General features: G+C 40.7%; 1 protein-coding gene across 1 annotated transcript; it reads right to left on the bottom strand.

Moving 5' to 3' along the window:
• Nucleotides 1-344: 344 nt before the first annotated feature.
• On the bottom strand, nt 345-21806 carry lmf2a (lipase maturation factor 2a). The gene is made up of 14 exons (XM_061774234.1): nt 21524-21806; nt 20056-20309; nt 19960-19988; nt 16469-16662; nt 14934-15112; nt 14706-14844; nt 12719-12847; nt 12514-12619; nt 12316-12412; nt 10410-10592; nt 7101-7269; nt 5685-5796; nt 4630-4738; nt 345-1236 (listed from the first exon to the last, which is right to left on the bottom strand). Exons 1-14 carry the CDS (start codon nt 21615-21617, stop codon nt 877-879), a joined length of 2154 nt encoding a protein of 717 aa, XP_061630218.1. The 5' UTR covers nt 21618-21806; the 3' UTR covers nt 345-876.
• Nucleotides 21807-22833: the final 1027 nt, after the last annotated feature.

Raw genomic sequence — 22833 nt, 5'->3', positions numbered from 1 at the left:
TACGCTTCTCACCATTAATTTGGATGCATTTTTCTCTAAACTGACAGACGAAATGTTTTTGTAGACTTCAGAATTCACTCTGCTCCTACCATCATGACTTATCAATAGAGACTAGCGAGCCAGTTCCAGAAGCAGCCATGCAAGCCCAAGCCACGACATTACCTCCAGCATGGTTCACAGAAGACCTTGTGTGTTTTGGATCATAAGCAGATCCTTTCTTTCTCCAAACTTTGGCCTTTCCATCACTTTGGTAGAGGTCATTCTTAGTCCATCGACTTGATTTTTTTTTTTTTTTGGGGGGGGGGGGGGGGGGGGTGCACATGCACGAGAGGTGTTAAAATGAATTCTTTTTTTTTTTTGTTTTCATGAGATATGCCGAATTATGTGCGATATGATTATTAAACAACAAAAAACCTGTCGTGCACTGACTTGGCAATAGGTGAACAACGCAGTGAGGGAACACTGTACTTTCTTAAATGCATGCCAACTTTCAGTAATCAGTAGCTGCACATTGATTTTTGTTTTGTTTTCTTAAAAGGCATGAACGGGTTGTTGGACAAAAATGACTTTCAGGACAATCATTTATTGTATTTCAATTTTATCTAAAAATGTTTGTGTGTATTGCACACAAGGAAAAGGCACGTGCGTGTGTGTAAAAAAATAAAAAAAAGTGCTGCATTGACAACTTGAACCACAAATAGAAAAAAATGCTTGCAAGGAACTTCCTGGTTCAAGCGAGTGTTTTTCCCAATACAATTAAATCATCCAAAGTCATGTTCATTTGAACATGTGCACAAGCGAGCCCAAACAGGAAGGACAAATATATATACACACACATACCTCTTTGCTCAATTTAGTAACATCAGCCCCTTTCTCTCACTGTTCTTCCACTTCTGTCTCTACCTCTTCCTCCTTTTCATCATCATTGGTGACACCCTCCCTTTCTTTCTCATCAACATCCTCCATCTCACCCTTCTCTTCGTCCTCTCCTTTCTCATGTTCCTCGTCATCCTCATCTACCGTCTTTTTTGCATCGGGCAGAGTGTCTTTCGGCTTGAAACTGCCCATGACGTTTTTTTGTCTCCTGGGCAACGCCAGCAGCAGACACAAGGCGGCACTGCCGCCAACCAGGGTCCAGATGAGCACGGGGGTCGGGACGCCCGTGACCTGGTCGCGCACCCACATCACCACCCGGGCCATGGCGGAGTTGGACTGCCGACGTGAAGGTGACTTGTCCTGTGTAGTTGTTAGTCATATGATATTGCTCAGATTAAATTTGAAGTACAGTGGTACCTTGACTTAAGAGTGTAATTCATTCCGTAACACACAAGTACTAAAAGAGAATGTAAAGAAAAACTGGTTTGGGTGCATTTACAACCCCAATTCCAATGAAGTTGGGACGTTGTGTGATTCGCAAATCATATTCAACCTATATTTAATTGAATACACTACAAAGACAAGATATTTAATGTTCAAACTGATAAATTTTATTGTTTTTAGCAAATCATTAACTTAGAATTTTATGGCTGCAACACATTCCAAAAAAGCTGGGACAGGGTCATGTTTACCACTGTTACATCACCTTTTCTTTTAACAACATTCAATAAATGTTTGGGAACTGTGGACACTCATTGTTGAAGCTTTGTAGGTGGAATTCTTTCCCATTCTTGCTTGATGTACAGCGTCAGCTGTTCAACAGTCCGGGGTCTCCGTTGTCGTATTTTACACTTCATAATGTGCCACACATTTTTCAATGGGAGACAGGTCTGGACTGCGGGCAGGCCAGACTGATACCTGCACTCTTTTACTACAAAGCCATGCTATTGTAACACGTGCAGAATGTGGTTTGGCATTGTCTTGCTGAAATAAGCAGGGGCGTCCATGAAAAAGACGTTGCTTGGATGGCAGCATATGTTTCTCCAAAACCTGTATGTACCTTTCAGCATTAATGGTGCCTTCACAGATTTGTATGTTACCCATGCCATTGGCACTAACAAAGCCCCATACCATCACAGATGCTGGCTTTTGAAATTTGCATCCATAACAGTCCGGATGGTTCTTTCCTGCTTTGGCCCGGAGGACACGACGTTCACAATTTACAAAAACAATTTGAAATGTGGACTCGTCGGACCGCAGAACACTTTTACACTTTGCATCAGTCTTTGAGGAGTTCGGGCCCAGAGAAGCCGGCAGCGTTTCTGGGTGTTGTTGATAAATGGCTTTCGCTTTGCATAGTAGAGTTTCAAGTTGCACTTACGGATGTAGCGCCGAACTGTATTTACTGACATTGGTTTTCTGAAGTTTTCTGAGCCCATGTGGCGATATCCTTTCCACATCGATGTCGGTTTTTGATGCAGTGCCGCCTGAGGGATCGAAGGTCACGGGCTTTCAGTGTTGGTTTTCGGCCTTGCCGCTTACATGCAGTCATTTCTCCAGATTCTCTGAACCTTTTGATGATATTATGGACCGTAGATGATGAAATCCTTAAATTCCTTGCAATTGTACGTTGAGGAACATTGTCCTTAAACTGTTCGACTATTTTCTCACGCACTTGTTCACAAAGAGGTGAACCTCGTCCCATCTTTGTTTGTGAATGACTGAGCAATTCAGGGAAGCTGCTTTTATACCCAATCATGGCACCCACCTGTTCCCAATTAGCCTGTCCACCTGTGGGATGTTCCAAACAGGTGTTTGATGAGCATTCCTCAACTTTCTCAGTCTCTTTTGCCACCTGTCCCAGCGTTTTTGGAACGTGTTACAGCCATAAAATTCTAAGTTAATGATTATTTGCTAAAAACAATAAAGTGTATCAGTTTGAACATTAAATATCTTGTCTTTGTAGTGTATTCAATTAAATATAGGTTGAACATGATTTGCAAATCATTGTTTTCTGTTTAACACAACGTCCCAACTTCATTGGAATTGGGGTTGTACAGGTGTATTTTCAGTAGTGAAAACCTATATTATAGAGACTCATTAAACATAGGTTGGAATCATTTTATTTGCTAAAAACAAAGTTTATCACTATGAACATTAAATATCTTGTCTTTGTAGTGTATTCAATTAAATATGTTGAACATGATTTGCAAATCATTGTATTCTGTTTTTATTTATTTTTAACACAACGTCCCAACTTCATTGAAATTGGGGTTGTACTCTACAAGTACTAGCCTATCCCTTAAAATAGCTAACATTAGAATGTCCAAGTGTATTGAAAAAAACTGACTGGTGCTCAGTGGTCGGAGGTCATGCCCAGTAAGGCTAGCCCCTGTGCCCGCCTAAACACTTAGAGGCACTGACCTATATTTACAACCTAAATTGTAAATTTTGTTCCATGAAGTTGTATTGATTTATTCTAAACAGTCCTATTTATTTTGTAGCATTTTTCATACGCGTACATATGTAGATGTTAGAAGCCAGATCTTTTTGTCCAATGTGATTTCAGTCTCTATATGCTGCCATGTCAATCTAATATACCAGGGCCAACCGGATCAGTGGTGCTGGCCCATGTAACTTAAACTTTATAAATATGGGAACCATTTCTTTAAAAGGACGCTTCCATCAAGTTTTGTATTTTATTTTTATAATCTTGGATGTCCGTTTATCAGGTTTGCAAGATCATTTGAGGTGGAAATGCCCAAAATGTCCTTTTTAAAGCTATTCTAGTTGGGCTTATCTGCCTGGCATTTGAGATGGCCGGATTTCTCAATATATGTGACTTAAATAAGCTTTTACTATGATTGGATTGCTCATCTTCCTCAATTTTAAAATGGAAAACAGCTTGGATCTGATTGGGCCATATTATGGCATCTTCTCGAGTCTAAAAGCTTGTGGTGGCCAAGCATTCAGTAATGTTGCGTCCTTCGATGTCTTCCTATCATTGTGTAGCACAATTCACCAAGGATTGTTGCCCCAACAAATTAGGAACATGATCTGAAAGGGGCCGTGGATGAAAATACAAAGATATTTTGCGGTTGTGGTCATCCACCGCTCCCATTCATTGGAATTGAACCTGCCGCAATGATCATCACTGGTGACAATGAATACAAGCTTCGCTATATCAGCCACTGTTACACCATAAATTATGAATACAGAAGTAGTATTAGTATTGTTGTAAAACCCAACATATTTATACTTTATAGACTATTTGTATGGCTTGGCAGCAGCTGAGACTCACTCGCTTAAAACGCTGAAATGTCGTGTTGCCGTTGAGCCAAGTTGAGTGGGTACCAACCACGAGGGTACTTGAGAGCACTGGCCCTCGATGACATTGAAATTTTTGCGTATTCTGATCAATTGGTCAGAGCAAAACCTGTTACTGCCAATGTTGACTAGCAAACACCCTTGTGGTAACCTGCGCACATCCATTGTGTATCAGCATCTCTGGTGAGTTTGATGTATTATGTTTTTGTCATTTTACAAAAAAAAATAATAATTCTGAATCACTTCAGATGGTACACGTGGCACAGTTGTGTGCAGTTACACCACAATTTTGTATTGTATTGATGGTTTCTATGAATGGGACGGGATAGTTGTGGCAGTAGTAGGTGGATTAAATCGGGTAAATTCCCACATACCAAATGTACAGCTCCCGCTGCCTCTGTGTGTGTGTGTGTGTACATAAAGTACCTTGAGACCATGTTGGTCCAGCATGCTCTCAAGGAATGGGTGACCCAGATGCACTACGGGATAGAATTCTTCATTGTAGACCCTCCTCCACCAGTGCTGGGGATATGATCTGTACATAGGCAGCAGTCTGTTATTCAGTCCAATTCTTCAGAATCAGAATCATCTTTATTTGCCAAGTATGTCCAAAAACACACAAGGAATTTGTCTCCGGTAGTTGGAGCCGCTCTAGTACGGCAACAGACAGGCAATTTACAGAACACTTTGGAGACAGAAAGACATTGACAAAAAAAACAGTCACTGAGCAGTAAAGGGTTGCTAGTTATCTGGTAATGCCGGTACATTTTTTTTTTTTTTTTTTGACAATTGTGCAAAAAGATGCAGAGTCCTCTAGCACTTAGAGCAGTTCGAATGACTAATATTGCAATAGTCCGGTGCAATGACCATTGTGCAAAGGGCGCTGAGACTTCAAGGAGTGTATGCGGTTTAAAGTGACGAGTAGTGCGATAATCTGGGACAGTGTTGGTTGTGCAAATGTTACAGATACTCCTCAATCAGTGTGCAAATGGAGCAGATGCTACTCTGGCATGAGTGGCCAGTATATGCAAATAGTGCAGCATGGCGAGACCATGGAGAACATACAATACCGCCATAATGTATTAAAAAAAATACTGTGGAAAATGTATTTTAAATGCTTGTAAACAAGGGTGTGTCTTTGAAGTGCCTGGCCAACCATCAAGTGTGAAATTACATAAAGTAAATCTTTCCCCAAATTTGTTTTTTTTCCCTGAATTTTACCAGATGCAATAGTGGGGTCAATTTACATAACACTGCCCCCACATTGATTTTTTATGCCCATGACTTGTCAGCTAGGCTGGGTGAAGATCCGATATTTTGAAGCAATGGTTGAACTACATCAAAACGTCAAAGTATATATAGCATTTTTCCCATGCTATTATAATGGGCATCAATTATCTGCAGATTTTCCCTATTCGTGCTCCGGCCCACTCCCTATCCCCCGTGAGTAGCGGGGTCCACTGTACAGTAGTACTACTGACCCGTCTGCTTTGGGTACCGTAAACCAGTATCTGTAGCGGTGGGCTCGCAGGTAGGTAGGAGGCTGCTGGTGGAAAGGGTAACGAGTGACGTCCGTCTGAATCAGCCTGATGACTGCGCAACACAAACATACAAAGCATCAGCCATGAAAGAAGCCAAATGTACAAATCACTGCTAGCCCATACCAGTGATTCACAATCATTGTGCTGCGGGAAATTATCCAATTTAATTGGTTAGAATGTTTTTTTTTTTTACTCCAAATAAATGTACCTTTGTACGTCCATCTACTGGCAGAACACAATGCTCTTCGACTACATAGCAGAGGCTACAATTAACCTGTGTATCAACCCATAACCATTCATATAACCAGAACAACTGTGTGTTCAACTAAACAGATGCAGATTCAAAAGATCCAGATCCACAACTACTACTGGGCATTTTGATGCTACCAGTAGCATCTAGGAGGCTACTAGTGCGCGTCACATGTCTACAAGTTGAACCTAGTAATATGTTACTAGTAAAGTAAAGCAAATTTATTTGTTTCATACACAAGGTGACTCAATGTGCTTTACATGAAAATAAACATTTAAAAACAAAGAAAAACAACAACAAAAAAACAGCTTCAAACATTTAAAACCGAGAAGAATAAAAATACAATAAAAACAGCGTACAGTGCAGTAAAGAATTTAAAAGTGGAAATGCTCTACAAAGCATGAGAACGAGGAAGAGTTTTTAACCTGGACTTCAAAAAATTTACACTTGGGGCTGATGACTAGGGTTGGGCATCGAGAACCGATTGGAACCGGGACCAACGTTCCGGTTCCCGTGGAATCGTTCAAATTTAAACAATTTCGGTTCCCAGTTTCGATGCCTTGTCCGCCGACCCCGAAGAAGTGGCGATAACCAACAAACAAGAACGCGCACGAAGACGTGCTTATGCCCAATGGCGGCGAACAAAAGTACAGGCCCACAGGTTTAAAACTATCCGCTGTCCGAGTCACTGCTTCTAATTTCTTTTGAAGAAGAATAACAAGCTTATCAGCGAGAAAAATGTAGACTGAGGTGAAGCAAGCAAAGCAAGCAAAAAAACATCTGTACTGTACAAGACCAGGAGAATACGTAATTAACTAGAAGGTTTTAATTGTGTACTAGTAGGCCAAAAGTGGCACTGGTAGTAGAAAAAACATTATTAGTAAAACAGTCGTACTACTGCGTCAGTCTTCCTGCTAAGTGCACTGCACTGTTTTACTAGTGAGGTGCTTTAGCCGTCTGAAGAAATAGACGTCTTGTTTTGTGCAGCCACCTGAGTGGTGATGTAAGGAAATTTGACATAGCAGACTGGCTGTGACCAGACATGCAGCATGGTTGACATTTTAAGCATAGCGAGAAGCAGATTTCACTTTCAGAACCGACCATACCGTCCGTCTTGCCCTGCAGCAGTCGGTACACGAGGGCGGTGAACCATGGTGCCTCCGTGTGGGTCGCGAGGGCGGCGAACCACATCTGCCAGTCCAAGCGGGGTTGGTGGGGCGTCACCAACGGGGGCGTCGTGCTCAGGTTGCCAGGTTTGTACATAAAGTCAATTTCCTGCAAGGGAAGAACAAAATAAATGCCCTCCAGCAGGGTAGAACAGATTTAGGCTATGTTCGGAATCATTCACTCACTCCCTACTCCTTAATAATCACTATACAGTCGTACCTTGACTTACAAGTTTAATCAATTCCACGACCATGCTTCAAATCAGTCTTATCTCAAATCAAATTTCACCAATTGTAAATTAGTTTGAGACCCCCCAAAACACAAATGTCTTTGTGTTCTTTTTAAAATAGCACAGTACAAAAAAGATACAGTAAGAACATATGATAAAATGTAAAGAAATAAACTGTTCCTTAATTGCTACATTTTTTCCCAATGGGCTTTCACTGAACATAATCACTGTTTTGGGGAATTTCTGCCGCACTTTCACTGCGAGGCACCCACGTGGAATGTTTGCCACATGCTGTGAAGTTCGCTGCTGCCATCTAGTGGTAGAATGGCTGATATCACACTCACAAGTCAAATTCTGTCTCCCAACACAAAGCAAAATGACCAAGTGACACCTCGTGACTCGAAAACCATGTCAAGACATTCAGTGATGCAGGTCCGAGTTACTCCTAAAATCCGCCATTTGGAGTGATGAGCAAAGTAACGCGTTACTTTTCCCAGGAAAGTGATTCGACTACAGTTACTTCTTCAAACCAACAATAGTTACTTGTGCATCATCAACGTCTCTCACCAAACATGAATTTGTAGCTGGTGATTTGAACAAAGAGCGGTAGCATTTAACCAAGATCACTTTTTTTGCAAATAGAGGAAAGCGATTGGAAAGTGACTGTTTATCACACAATGCACAGTGACGGTGCAGTACCATAAAAAGTGCAAAGAAATGCACGATATCAGTCACCACACTTTTTATTTTCCGTAGTAAAAAGTGTATTTGATAGATGTTACTTTATTTACACATTAAGAATACAGTTTTACCGGTGTGGTAAATATGCAATGCATTGTGGGTTAATTATTCATACTGAAGTGCGCAGTCATAAATCGATCATGGAGGCTAAGGACTGACTCACTGAAGGTCTTATAATACTTAGCTTAAATTAAAGTTTACAATGAAAAGTGAGAACTCAACTTCGTCTGTGAGTTGGTTGAACGCGCTGCACAACTGACGTCACGTACTAAGAAAAAGGTTTTCTCGCTCTTCGCATCAAAATGACTGTGGTGGGAGCAATGGTGTGTTTGTGTCACTCACTTTCACGTTTACGTACACCCGCGCACGCACACACACAGTTGCCTTCATGGACCACAATCGGCAGTGTAATGAGAATGGTGTGCTTGTTCACGTTGAGGTACTTACTGTATCGTGTTGGCATGTCAAGTCTGCACTAAGTTGCTGATTTAATGTGGCTCCAACTACACTAATGTGTAAGTTATTAGTTCATGTTGATGACATCATTCTGTAACTTGTGTGGCATACATTACCAAGTAATGGGTACGGTTAAGCTAATGCTTTTTGTACTGTGGATAAGTGATATTACAGCTGCTGAAAGCAACTAACAAGTTACTTTTTTCTAACTTACTTCACTGATTACTTGATTTCAAAAGTAACTAAGTTACTTTAAAGCTCAAATAATCAGTAAAGTAACTAAATTACTTTGGCAACACAAGACTTTTATATAGGGGACTATATAGTTCACTCTTCACCAAAGTAGTGTTCCAAAGCTATTTTTTTTTATTACACTGAAGAGTGTTCTGTGTAAATAAAAAAAAGTCTTGGAACACTACTGAGGTCATTGCTATCGCATAATTACAACTAGACTTTACACCGATCTGATCGGTTTGATCGGTATCGGCCGATAATTAACATTTCATGCTGATCGTCTTTAATGTTATAATTCGCCGATCTTGATGGGCTCCGCAAAAGACTTACTCCGCGTTGCCATCGTCTACAGTATAATTGAATCCAAAAGCTAGTTTATTTTTAGCCTCGTCGCGTCTTTTGACGTAGTACTGAAATATATGACTGCCAATAAGTTTTTTTTTTTTTTTTTTTTTTTTTTAATAAACATGTCGGCGGCGTGGGACAGGCTACACGTCTGAGACAGACAACAAGACAAATTTGGTCTTCCACCATTGCAGTATGTCAGACTACTGCAATAAAATCTTGTATTCCGATATCACCGCATCCCGTCGTTTACGAACACTGGGCTTTATCTTGTCCACTCAAAAGCGACCGGATACACTCGGTACAATGGTGACAACAACAGATCGCGCAAATGTATTGTGTGGGGGGGAATAATAGAATAAGGAAAACCGTGTGGTGGTCATCACCGATGCTCGGGAGAGGATGTTCATTCACGGATTGCTTGAGGTATGTTCACGTACTTTTAATACTGCTCGTAAGCAGGCAATGAAACGTTCTGTTGCCTAGCAAGCTAGTGCTAGCACTAACGGTTGTACGTGAACATGCAGCCGTTCTGTCGACTCATGCGCTAAGGTTTCGGTGTGTGCAAAGTAATCAATTACACTAAGTTAGCACCCATTATTTCTGTCATGTTGTAATGTTGGTTTGATCCGACTGAAAACTTAAACTTATGTCAGTGGCCAATTCTGGAATGCCCCCGAGAGGTCATTAATGTTTTACCTTTTGTCTAAAATGCTAGACAATACTTTTGAAGATACTCAGTATACAGTACACAAATATATACAGTAAACGAACAAGTCATTTAAATAGACACATTGCTCCATCTTGTGATCGGATCAGCGATCAGTTATTGGTTTTTTTTCAGCTCGCTGACCAGCCTCAAAAATCCTGATCGTGTAAAGCCTAATTACAACGTACCAAATAAACATCAGTTGGTGGACATTCAGTAATAAATTATGATTACAAAAACAATACAATGAAAGCACTTTTTGCCCATCTGTGTTGTGACGTGTTGCTCTACTTATCTTAAAGATAGTTTAACGGATTCGTGCCAACCAGCGCAATGCATTAAATATTGCATTTCTAGTAACCGTCACTGGTTCACTACTCAAGATGTACTGTATTGTGGGATACTATATTGGGGATAACAACTATTCACTACACATTTGAACAGCCGTAAAAAAATGCCAACCTCACTATATAGTGCACTTCATAGTGGATAGGGAGCAATTCCGAACAAAGAACAAAAAATTGTTCCTCTCACCGTCCAGGTGACGCCGTCGTTACTTCCCTCTATGACGACCTCAGGACGCCCACCCACGCCAGTCATCCTTCGAAACAACCCGTAAGAGTTAACCAGCTGGTAGCGATCCACAAGACTGTAGGCTTGACGTACTCCAGGCCACAGCTTGGAATTTGAGGCATAGTCTATGTAGGTGAATGGCACCTGGAAGCAAAAAAACAAAAAGCCAGAAACAATCCTTGTCAATACTTCAGTTTTCACACACATTAGATAATGTATCTGGGTTTATTTTTTCATTAGAAGACATATTACAGTGTTCCCTTGCTATAATCATGGTTTATCGTTCGCTATGTTGCATTTTTGAAGCAATTTTTTTTTTAAATTAAAAAAAAACAAAAATGGTAACTGGACTGCACTTATATAGCGCTTTATCTACACCATCAGTGTCCAAAGCGCTTTACAAAGCCTCAAATTCACACACACATTCATAAACCAATGGGTGACTGCTGCCATACAAGGCACTGCCAGGCCCACTGGGAGCAAATAAGTGCAGTCCATTTACCATTTAGTTTTCCTAAGATATCAAATAAACAACATTTTTTAATGTATCTCAAGATTCAAATTAACTTTGCTGGTTGCATTCTATAACTGAAGAGGACTGACGTCCGTATTATTGGGAAGCTTTTATTTTGAAGGTGGCTTTCGCCGCGAGTTGGCGACCTATTACCGTAATGCCTCGTATGATATGAACAAAATTAGGGACGGCTGGCTTGACTGCTACTTTACGAGTGGAGGCTGGCTTGACCGCAGTGGAAACAAGGCGAGGTGGCCCGAGTTGGAAGACCAACTCGAGCAATGGATTATTGAGCAAAGAACAGCCGGGAGAAGCGTCTCTACAGTCACCATTCGACTGAGGGCAAAAACTCAAAAGCTTCCAATCATTCCGGGAGGCTTGACGAACCGCTGGACATTCGTGTAAACAGGGCGTTCAAAGTGAAGTGAGCGGCGTGGGAGCCATGGATGACAGATGGCGAACACAGCTTTACTAAGACTAGGAGACAGCGCCGGGCGAGTTACGCCACAATTTGTGAATTGATTGTGGATGATTGGGCTAACGTGTCTGCTTGCACTGTTGTTCAAGCTTTCGTAAAAGCCGGCATCATTTATGAGGAGTCGCACTGGAACGAGACTGACTCCGACGAGTACGAGAGGGAACCTGGCGTGTTTGATTGACAACTTGCCCAGCTGTTCATTTCGGATACAGAAGGTGAGGACTTTGATGGATTTGTGGATGAGGATTGATCAAAAAACAACGTGAGTACATTGTTAAATACTTCAATAAAGTACAATCGAACTCAGTTGTGCTCCAGCTGCCTTTTTAAAAACATTGTTTTAGCATGCATGCATGCATGCTACTGTATGTTTTAAGATAGGGTATGTTTTACCATGCCTGCGCCCAATAATAGGGTGTACCTTATGTATGTGTTAAATACAGAAATAGACCCCGTAACTGAGACTGCCTTTTAATACGGTGCGCCTTACCGTGTGGTGGGGGTATTATGTAAATTAGCTACCTCGTGACATCACAATCCGGCAAAACCAGAATCGTTCACTCACAGACACAATTAGGGAAATACGCAGCCCGCTAAATATTTACTTGGTTGTTGAATTTCACCCTTGATGGGTGGGCAGGGACTCCAGAGACCCAACTATTTAGCATTTAAAAAGTAAATGTTTCATTATATTTCCCCAATTCTTTGTTTCCAACATAGTGGGGAGCTGTTTGGTGAAGTCACTTTGGATCAAACAAAACAAGCTCCACGCTAGGATGAGTTTGGTGTGGTAGAACTTGAGCGTAACCATACACTTTTGTCCACCTGGCGTCTACATGGTGGTGGTTAATGCCAACGTGAGAAGTTCAACTCACCAGACTGATGGTGAACATGGCGGCCGCGGCAGCAGCAAACACCGTCCACTGGAGCGTAGACCAAAACCTCCTTAGGAAACCAGACACACAGGCACACCTAGGAAGAAATATGAAATAAAAAAATAAAACATCTTAAAAAATAATTTCAAAAAAATCAAATCAAGTCACTATAAACACACACAAGCTGAGGATTAGTACCTGTACATGGCTGTGAGCATCTCCCACATGAGAGATAGAACGCCGACCCACACGCATGGGAAAGTGACACTGTTCAGAAACTGTTTGAAGTGGTGGTAGGTGAATGCTGAAGGAGCCCCCCCCCCCCCAAAAAAAATGAGCATTTTATGTGTATATTATACACACATGGCCTTTATCAAAATGACAGCCCTCTCGTATACAGTACCTGTTTTGGAAGTAATAGCGCTCGTTGTCATGTCCACTTTCAGTTCAAAACACACGATTGCACCATAGATAACCAGAGAAAAGACAGCAAGCTCCAGTATGTAACACAGCCAGGACCACAGCTTAGACTCTGAATGGAGATAAACAAGAGGGAAGCCATGAGTATTGAAGAAATACATGTCCAAAATAATAAAAATTAGCAGAGAGGATACAATACAAACCATTACATGTCGTTACATTAAGTAGTACAGGAATTAAAAGGCACACTAACACGAAGACAACAATTATCAGTCAAAAAAAATTACAAGAATAAAGTTTAAATTTTACACAGTATGGTAAGCTAGTGGTTAGCACGTCTGCCTCACAGTCAAGATATCCACGTTGTGGATTAGGCATCTTCTCCTCTCCCACCTTTCACCTTCCAAAAGCATGCATGTTAGATTAATTAAAATATCTATAAACTGTCCATAGATGTGCATGTGAGAGTGAAAGGTTGTTTGTCTACACATGTATGTGCCCCACAATTGGCTGACGACTAGGCCAATTTAAAATCCATTTTACTGCAATGTTAATGAAGACAAGTGCTGTAGAAAATGGATGGAAGTCGTAATTTCAAGAGAATAAAGTGTGAAATTTAGAACAATAAAGTCTTTATATTGCTAAAATAGCATTTTAAAAAAGTTTTGAAAAAAGAAGAAGAAAAAGGTTGGTATATCATAAGTAAAAGTTGAAGCATAAATATTTGCACAGGTAGCACAGTATTAGACTGGTTAGCATATCTGCCTTGCAGACAGGCGTTCTGGTTCAAATCTCTGCAATTCGGGGCATAATACAACTAGAAAAACAAACATGCATTCATTCATTCATTTTCCGAACCACTTATCCTCACTTGGGTCGCGGGTGTGCTGGAGCCCAACCCAGCTATCCTCGGGCGAGAGGCGGGGTACACCACGAACTGGTCGCCAGCCAATCGCAGGGCACATATAGACAAACAACCATTCACACTCACATTCACACCTACGGGCAATTTAGAGTCTTCAATCAAACTAACATGCATGTTTTTGGGATGTGGGAGGAAACCGGAGTACCCGGAGAAAACCCACACAGGCACGGGGAGACCATGCAAACTCCAGACAGGCGGGGCCGGGATTTGAACCCCGGTCTCCAGAACTGTGAGGCAGATGTGCTAACCAGTCGCTCACCGTGCCGCAAGAAAAACAAACAATGAGTCGTAAATTCAGAGAATAACGTGGGGAAAATAGAAGAATAAAATTGCACTTTTACAAAAATAGTACAAGTAATAGTAGAAGATTATTATCTTGAAAAAAAAAAGTGGAAAATAACAGCCAACTTTTGGAAAATTGTAATATAAGACGTGAGTTGTATTATCACTAGCAGAGGCATCACTGTGGAATAGTGTTTAGCACATCTAACTCAGGGTCTGGAGATCCAGATTTGATCAATCTCCATATCAAATATTATTCAGGGCACATTAACAAGAAAAAAATAAAGTCAGAATTACAAAAATAAAGTTGTAAAACTGCGATTCTATCATATTTTTTCCTAAGAAATTAGTAAATTGAACATCAAAATAAAAAAAAGAAAAGTTATTTCATGAGAATAAAGAAAAATTACGAGAATAAGCAATGTAACGAAAATTAGATCAGCAAAAAAGTCAGAAAAAAAACGTGGTAATTTTATAAAAATAAAGTCTTAATATTACAAGAAAAAAACTTTCTGAAACAAAGCTGTCATTTTATGAGAATAAGGTTAGTTTTTTTTTTTTATTATTTCATGAAAATAACATTGTGACATTATGAGAATAAAACTGATATCACAAGAATAAGTTGTTTTTAGCATAAAAATACAGTATTCCTGAGGATATTTTTGGGGGGGTATTTATTTATTTTTGTTAGTATGGTCCCACTGAAGGATAAATAAACTTAACTAAAAGACCCCTTGTTACGGACAGGGATAGTTTGACTCACCCTTGTCTTCAGTGTGTTCTGCCGTGCACAGCCAAAAGCGTACATGCCGGTCATCCAGCAGGGACAGACAAAGGGCCAAGGTCAGAAGGTTAAAGAAGTTGTAGTTCCCTGACAAAATGATAAACACTTGCAGCAGCACCTGCACAGATAAGAGAAACATAATCATTCCAATGACTTTGAAAAATTAGTGCAGGCGTGTGCACTCAAGACCCGACATGCTGTGCTCACTTGCAAGTAGAAAGCGCAGAGTCTGAGCCTGCGCAGCGGACTGAAGAAAAGCAGCGGCACGGCGATCTCGATGGTGAAGGTGCCCGCCACGCTCAGCTTCTGCCACCACACGGGCAACTGGTGGGCAAACCAGGCCAGCGGGGTGGGAATGCACTGAGTTTCGTAGTGATACGTCATCGCTGTTTAACACAAAGGGGTGGGGGAAAAGAAAAAGAAAAGAAAAACTGATTAGTGCAGTGCAGCGTATACAGACTGAGCTATTTTAGCGAAACAAAAATACTGGGGCTGTCCCTATCGAATATTTTTAGAATCGATTATTCCAGCAATTAATTAAATAATCAGATTAAAAATGTATTTTGCGTTAATGTTTATAGCAAAGTATATCTTTCACCGATTATTGTTTGATGATTAAACAGAACCAAACAACAATTAAGCAATCTCACACAGGAGGGAGTGATGTACTCACCAACCTTTTTGGAACTGAGAGTTACTTCTTCAGTACTGGATTAATGCACAGGGCTGCTAGTGTGACGTGCACTTCTGGACTTCAGGCTCAACGCATGTCAATTACAGGTTATTCATATTATGGCTGCAAATAACGACTATTTTTGTAATCGATTAAGTGACATTTGTTCCAACTAATTATGATTCAGTTACTGGTTTGGTCCGTAACATGTCAGAAAATGGGGAAAAATGTTGATCATTATTTAGTAAAAACAGATGTTTGCAAATGTCTTATTTTGATTAAACACAAAAGATAAGTCTGCTTTGAAGAAGGACAATAGAAATCTCATCAATATCCAAGTCACAACAACAGGCAAACACAGTTTACCCAAATTTATATGACATGTTTTTATTGGACACACAAAACATTGAACATTGTTTGAGGTTTTTGCTGCCAAAGGTGTTTGTGAATGTTGTGTTCAAAATAACTGTTTTCGCAATTTAAAACAGTTCTCAGGTGTCTTGAGAAGCTTTTGTCAAAATACCGCAATATGATCAAGAATAACAGTAAACCTTTTTTTAAAGCCTCAGCTTGTTTTGAGGGAGCAGTACCATCTCATGCAAATGACTCACTGGTGGAGACAGCACTTCGTTACAAAGTTGCCAAATTACTGTAGTGGATCTGGGCATGTGGTGCATGCAGACAAACACATCATCACCAAACATTACAAAAGCAAAGTTGGTCATGTTGTCAGCAAACGCTCCTCTGTGCATCCACCAACAGTGAAGTTCTGCTTAGGTTGAGACTTGAAAGTGTTTCTGTGTAGTCTAATAGTCACTTTAAAATCTTGGATAGTCACCTAGCCTAGCCTCCAAGTCATGGGAGAAACTCAGTGTGTGGGCAGTTACTGTGTAAATTAGTGCCAATGTTACATCACAAAAGATTTACTTGGTTGAGTAATTTCACACTTCATGGGTAAACAATCTATTAAAGTCTCTTATGTAATATATCCCATTTAACAGCCAAATGGTGTGTTTAAATCATAAATAACATCTGGTAGCGAGGTGTGAGTAACAAATAGGTGTCATACCAGTTAAGCCCCACCAAGTAGGACAGCGTGAGGTGAGCTTCACCACTCCGGAGGCAAACATGAGGCGGAAGAGAAGCCATCGGATGAGCCAAAAGGTGATGCGGTCATGCGCACAGACTGACCGAGACCCCCTGATGAGAGTCATTGGAGCCACGAGGACACAGAGGAAGCCCACCTCCAGAAGCAGGCTGTCCCTGGGGGAATGAGATAGTGCTCGTTCAGTGGCTTACCACAGTGATTACCAACCACTATGAACGTAATGAGAGGCGCAGGAAATGATCCAATTACAATTACCATAATTTCTTATGCATAATGCGCATTCCCCCCCAAAAAAATGTTAAAAGTCAATGGTGAGCATTATACATAGGTATAAGGGAAAATGGGGGAAAAAAATCCCATTTTATAAATGTATGCCACCATCTAGAGGTTATGAAAAAGCTGTACACTTTCATTCCAATAGGCCACCGCCACTTAGAGTTTATGGAAAAAGGTGTCGCCTACACTACGTATGACTGCATAATATCTACATTTGTGCTCATAAGTTTACATACCCTGGTAGAATTTGTGAAATATATATATTTTTACTTTTATTTATTTATTTTGAAATACAACTGATGACTGAACAACAACCATCATTATTTTTTTGGGGGGATAATTCTTTTCTGAAATGCTAGACAGTTTAATTCGAATCCCATTAAAATAAAATTACATGTGTTTTGCCTGGCCCTTCATGTCTTCTTTAAAGGATTGCACCCATCTTACAAATTCTGCCTGGGTGATCAAACATATGAGCACAGCTGTGTTTTCTCATTTACTAAATAAAAGAAGGGCTGTGAATTTCAAAAGAAGAGCAAGTACATAAAAAGAAAGTATTACGTAGTCAAATAAAGTGCTTAACTTCGGAATAATAATTTGAAAAAACTAACCAAATACAGATAATACTGTTTTGATCATATGGGTAGAAGCAAAATCATGCATTGTAAAAATGCATTACATATAGGTAGAAGGGTTTCCAGAATTTTGAGGTCAACTTTGGGGGTGCGTATTATATATGGGTGCGCATTATACATGACAACTTACGGTAACTGGTCAGAAAATGCTTATCTATTTACTACAAACAATGTAGCTTTGCTCATCCATCTATGACACCGACGTATAGTGTGATGCAGAACAATTAAAGCTGTTCCACTAAATGGTATTTCCTTTGTTTTTTTAAATAAAGCTCTTTTTTTGACCAAATTAACAATTTCAATGTAATTTCCAATGTATTCAGTGGTGTGTTGTTCGAAAGGAAGCACCTTTTCATCAAGGTACCACTGTAATAATCTATCAGTATATGTTGCTCCACTAGTATGCTTTTCCTGAGACTTTTGTTGTAAAAGAAAAAAAGTAAACATTGATGAAAACACTGGAAGAAAACTGGTCAGGGAGGTTGCCAAGAGGCTGAGAGCAACATTGAAGGAGCTTCAGGAATTTCTGGCAAGTACTGGCTGTTTAGTACATGTGACAACAATGACCCATCTTCTTCATACTGTCTATCAGGACTATGGGGTAGGGTGGGAGGACAGAAGCTATGACTGGGCGATTATGGAAAAAATATTAATCACAATTATTTTGATTGATTTTGAAATCATGATGAATAAACACGATTATTCGTAGATTTTGAAACTTAGTATTTATTCAAATACCTACACTCAATTAAAGTTGAGTTTAAGTAGTTGAATAAATACAGTATAACTTCAAATTTTGAGAAGCCGAAATCACAATTACATTTCGATTAATCGGCTATCCCTAACAGAAGCCTTACATTACAGAGAGTCACGGTGGAGGGCATTGCAGTATAAACAGTTTGAAATAGCAGTCAGTGTTAGTACAAAACCTCAAGGATTCTGCTAGAAAGCGAAACAATGTCAGGAAAAGCCCACCAGAACAGCTAAACTTCATATAGGGATTACTCTAAGGCAGTATTAAATTGTGGCAGTTGTCCTATTTAACATGATTTTGAATGAGAGAGGTTAATTCTGAACATAGCCATATCCCCAATTATAACATGCACACACTTGTGAAACCACATTCCATTAGTTGTTTACTTTTACTTCCTCTCTCAAAACAATTAGGTTTTATAGGCTACAGGTCAGATCAATGGTGGCTGAAAAATATCTTGGGCTATTTTTTTAATATCAGAAAACGGGTGTTTTATATCAGAAAACAGGGGTGTCTTTTTATATCCACTGCACACGAGTGAGCGGCACGGTGGGCGACTAGTTACGGTTGGCGACTGGTTAGCACATCTGCCTCACAGTTCTGAGGACCCGGGTTCAAATCCTGCCTCGCCAGTGTGCAGTTTGCATGTTCTCCCCATACCTGCGTGGGTTTTCTCCGGGTACTCAAGTTTCCTCCCACATCCCCAAAACATGCATGGTACGTTAATTGAAGACTCTAAATTGCCCGTAGGTGTGAATGTGAGTGTGAATGGTTGTTTCTTTATATGTGCCCGGCGATTGGCTCGCGACCAGTTTGGGGTGTATCCCGCCCGAAGATAGCTGGGATAGGCTCCAGCACGCCTGCGACCCTAGTGAGGATAAGCCAGGGGTGTCAAACTCATTTTAGTTTGCGGGCCACATTCACCCAAATTAGATCTCGACCGGGTCAAAACACAATATTTTTGGCTTAAAAACCCATAAATAACAACTATTCATAATTTTCCCCATTGTTTTTGTGCAAATGATTACAAGTACTTTTGGAAAATATTCACATTTATTCATTATTATCTTGTTGCAAATCATGAGCAGTCTGAAATTTTTAACTAAATATTATTTCAACAGTATTATGAATCAGTGTGTGCACCATACACTTATTCATCCTTTGGAAATGTATACATAAAAAAAATTACGTTGTGGCAGTGCATGGGGGGGAAAAAAAAAAAAAAAAAAAAAAAAAAGATTCCTACAAACCAACCTCTTTTGAAGTGAAGCTTTTGTCTGAAATTTTGTAATATTCAATGTCTTAAAACATTTCTATTTTCACAGAATTTGTAGTGTGAACATGGCACACCATTTTATATTAGTGTGCTCCTGAACATTGGCATCATTTGGCTTTCACAAGTGCATTCAGTGCACCCTCCAGTGGACAGATTTAGCAACAAAAGTTACTTTTATTGAAAAATAGCAGTGAATGTGTTTTCCATCCCCACGGCCGGTTTGGACAACGACGTGCCGGTTCTGGCCCGCGGGCCGTATCTGTCACAACCTGGGATAAGCGGTTTGGAAAATGGATGGATGTACACTAGTGGTTTTCTTTTTTTATTTAAAAAAATAAAAAATAAAATTAAAGATATTTCCCCAAACTTGAACCCCTGAACAGTATATTTATACTGACATTTATGTTTAGAGGTGTGCCATGCAATTTTGTGGCACAATAAAGGTTGGGAAACACTGGATTATAGCACCACTCTGCCACATTGTGGTATGAAACCGACCATGAGCACTCACCATTGAAAGTAGAGGAAAACCTGCCCCACCTGTCACAGAAACAAAGTGAGAAAGATGCCAGACACATTATCATCTCTAGCAGTACATCTACATTACTTGGTACATGGACAAGTACAAGGCCCAGAGGCAGAAGAAGACCACGCTGTCCCTCAGCGCCCCAACTAGCATGGCGGCCAAACTGAGCGCCACCCCCACCAGGCACAGCAGCTCAATGGCTGTGTGGGTGTCCAGGCCCAGGTGGGGGCTCAGCCACAGCAGGGTGGGCGAGGCCAGCAGCTGCTCGACCAGAGGCTTGCCGCTGTAGCGCAGCTGATTGCGGACAGGGAGCAAACCCTCATTGCCATAGAGACCTACCAAAACACACACACACACACAAAAAAGATTTAAAAAACTAAAGTGATTTTGTATACCTTGCCCTCTCTCATTTTGTTAATTTTCTTCAGCAGGCGTTAATTTTTTTGCCCTTCATTTTGCTCAAACTGATGGATCTCCTTTAGAAGCTATTTGTTCCATTTCTGTTTAGTGGCGTGCCATTTTTCCCCTATTTAAAATGTCAATGAAGGTTGTAAAACACTGGATTAGATAAATTAATTTAACTGTAGCAGCCCCCCTGCCTCACAGTGGAGAGGTTCTAAGTTTGAGTCTCAGCTCCAGTCTTCCTGTGTGGCGTTTGGATGTTCTCCATATGCTTGTGTGGGCTTTCTCCAGGTATTCCAGTTTCCTCCCACATTCCAAAAACATGTTGGGTACATTCATCCATCCACTTTCTGTTCCGCGTATTCTCATGCAGGTCACGGGTGTGCTGGAGCCTATCCCAGCTATCTTCGGACAAGAGGCGGAGTGCACCATGAACTGGTCGCCAGCCAATTGCAGGACACATATAAACAAATGACCATTCGCACTCACATTCACACCTACAGGCAATTTACACTCTTCAATCAACCTACCATGCATGTTTTTGGGATGTGGGAGAAAACCGGAATACCCAGCAAAAACCCACACAGACAACATGCAAACTCCACACAGGCGGGGCTGGGATTTCAACCCTGTTCCTCAGAACTGTGAGGCAGATGTGCTAACCAGTCCTGCACCACACCACCCATGTTAGGTACATTGAAGAAACTAAATTGTCTATAGGTGTGAATGCGACTGGTTGTTTATATGGGCCCTGCGGTTTGTTGGCAACCAGTCAAGAATATAAACATTGCTTTTCTAGTAAAAAAAAAAAATCAGATTTAAATTGCCCGTAGGTGTGAATGTGAATTCTTGCCTCATTTCCCTAATGAGTGTTCAATAATATCAATGAACAACCCTATCATAACCAACGTTTTCCTACCTAGAAATTGTGGGTAATGTAGTTCAAATCTGACAAGGTCACTTTATCATCATATTAGCTCGCGTGTTTGGATTACTGTTTTCTTAGCGTCCCTTTAAAAGAACACAAGACCATTCTAGAACCTCCCCGGCCACGTACGCCGCTGTGCCGAGTTTCGAGTTAACAGCAAGGTAGCTCGGTAAAGTCAACTAAAGTTTGTCAAACTTCTCCCCCACAAAATTACCTTACCTGGTATTTGCACGTAAAGCGAAACAAATGCGCTCAAATAGATGGCCGCCATGCACCAGAGGAACATGCGCCGTGGCAAAATGTTTTCCCCCATGTTAGGGAGTGAGCTTGATGATGGGCGGGACGGACGGGCGGACGACCGACCGACCGCGGGACGTTCGAATGCCAGAAACCCGGGTAGGACGCGAGGGAGCCAGGCGCAAATTCGCTCGGGCTTTCGCTGCCTGACTACGACCTACCTGGAGCCACGTTCTACACTAGCGTTTATGCCCACCCAGGCACTCGCGAGCGACATCTAGCGCCGCGGAGTTCATTGGTCAAGTGCTCAATTCATCGCGAGAAGATGACAAGATGTCGCGAGATTACGTTCAAATTCATACATTTTGATTAGACAATAATAAAAGCATGGTTGTTATACATTTAGTCATATTTTCGTCATCATCATTATTTGACAAAGTAGCGGGAAAGCATTTCGTCTTAAAGATTGGACTTCAGACAGTTTTCAAAGTTACGAACAACAGCGCTGTACTGTTTTACATTTGATTGTTTCATATTTATGACCTAGAAGTGTTGTTTTCCTACAACTATTTACTGTAACTATGACTTACGTAAACTTTCGGGTTCAGCCAACGACCTCCAGCTGTATTACATGATTCTTAATAAAATTTCACCTGAAATTGCTACTTTATCATGCCCCCCCAAAAAATGAAACTATAGCGCCTATTGACCATTACAGGGCGTCCTCAATTTACGATGGTACTGACATACGACAGACATTTATGGAATCAGATTTGTACCAAAAAGAATCACACAAAACTTTTTAAATCGCAAACAAACAAAAAAACAAGACGAGCAAACAAAACTTCTCGAATGGCAAGGGAAAACACAAGACTTTGAGAGATATAATCTAACTGAATAAATAAATGTTTTGCAATGAAAATATTTTTCGCTTGCGTTGACGATATTCGCGTTTGCGCGGCTTGACTTTTTGCGCACGCTCCAATTTCTGCGCTGCTGCTGCCTGACTTCATGCGTTTTATGTTGGGCACGAAGTTCACGGGTGGGCGGGCTTTATGAGGAATGTGTCTTCATTGGCTAATTCATTTTGAGTGGCACTCTTTTGAAAATAAGACTTTCAATGAAGGACCTTTTATGCGTTGCATAACTTTAATGATTTGGCAATTAAATATATAAATAAACACAATGTATTGTTATTTATTGTTACATTCATGGTCAAAGAAGACAGTTATCCTAAGAGATTGTCAGTCTGCATTTAGAAGATGCTGGTGTTCCGGTCACTGCAGGGACAT

The sequence above is a fragment of the Phyllopteryx taeniolatus genome, chromosome 5 (assembly GCF_024500385.1).
Source record: "Phyllopteryx taeniolatus isolate TA_2022b chromosome 5, UOR_Ptae_1.2, whole genome shotgun sequence".
NCBI lineage: Eukaryota > Metazoa > Chordata > Actinopteri > Syngnathiformes > Syngnathidae > Phyllopteryx > Phyllopteryx taeniolatus.
This window is presented reverse-complemented; position numbering and strand designations above follow the sequence as displayed.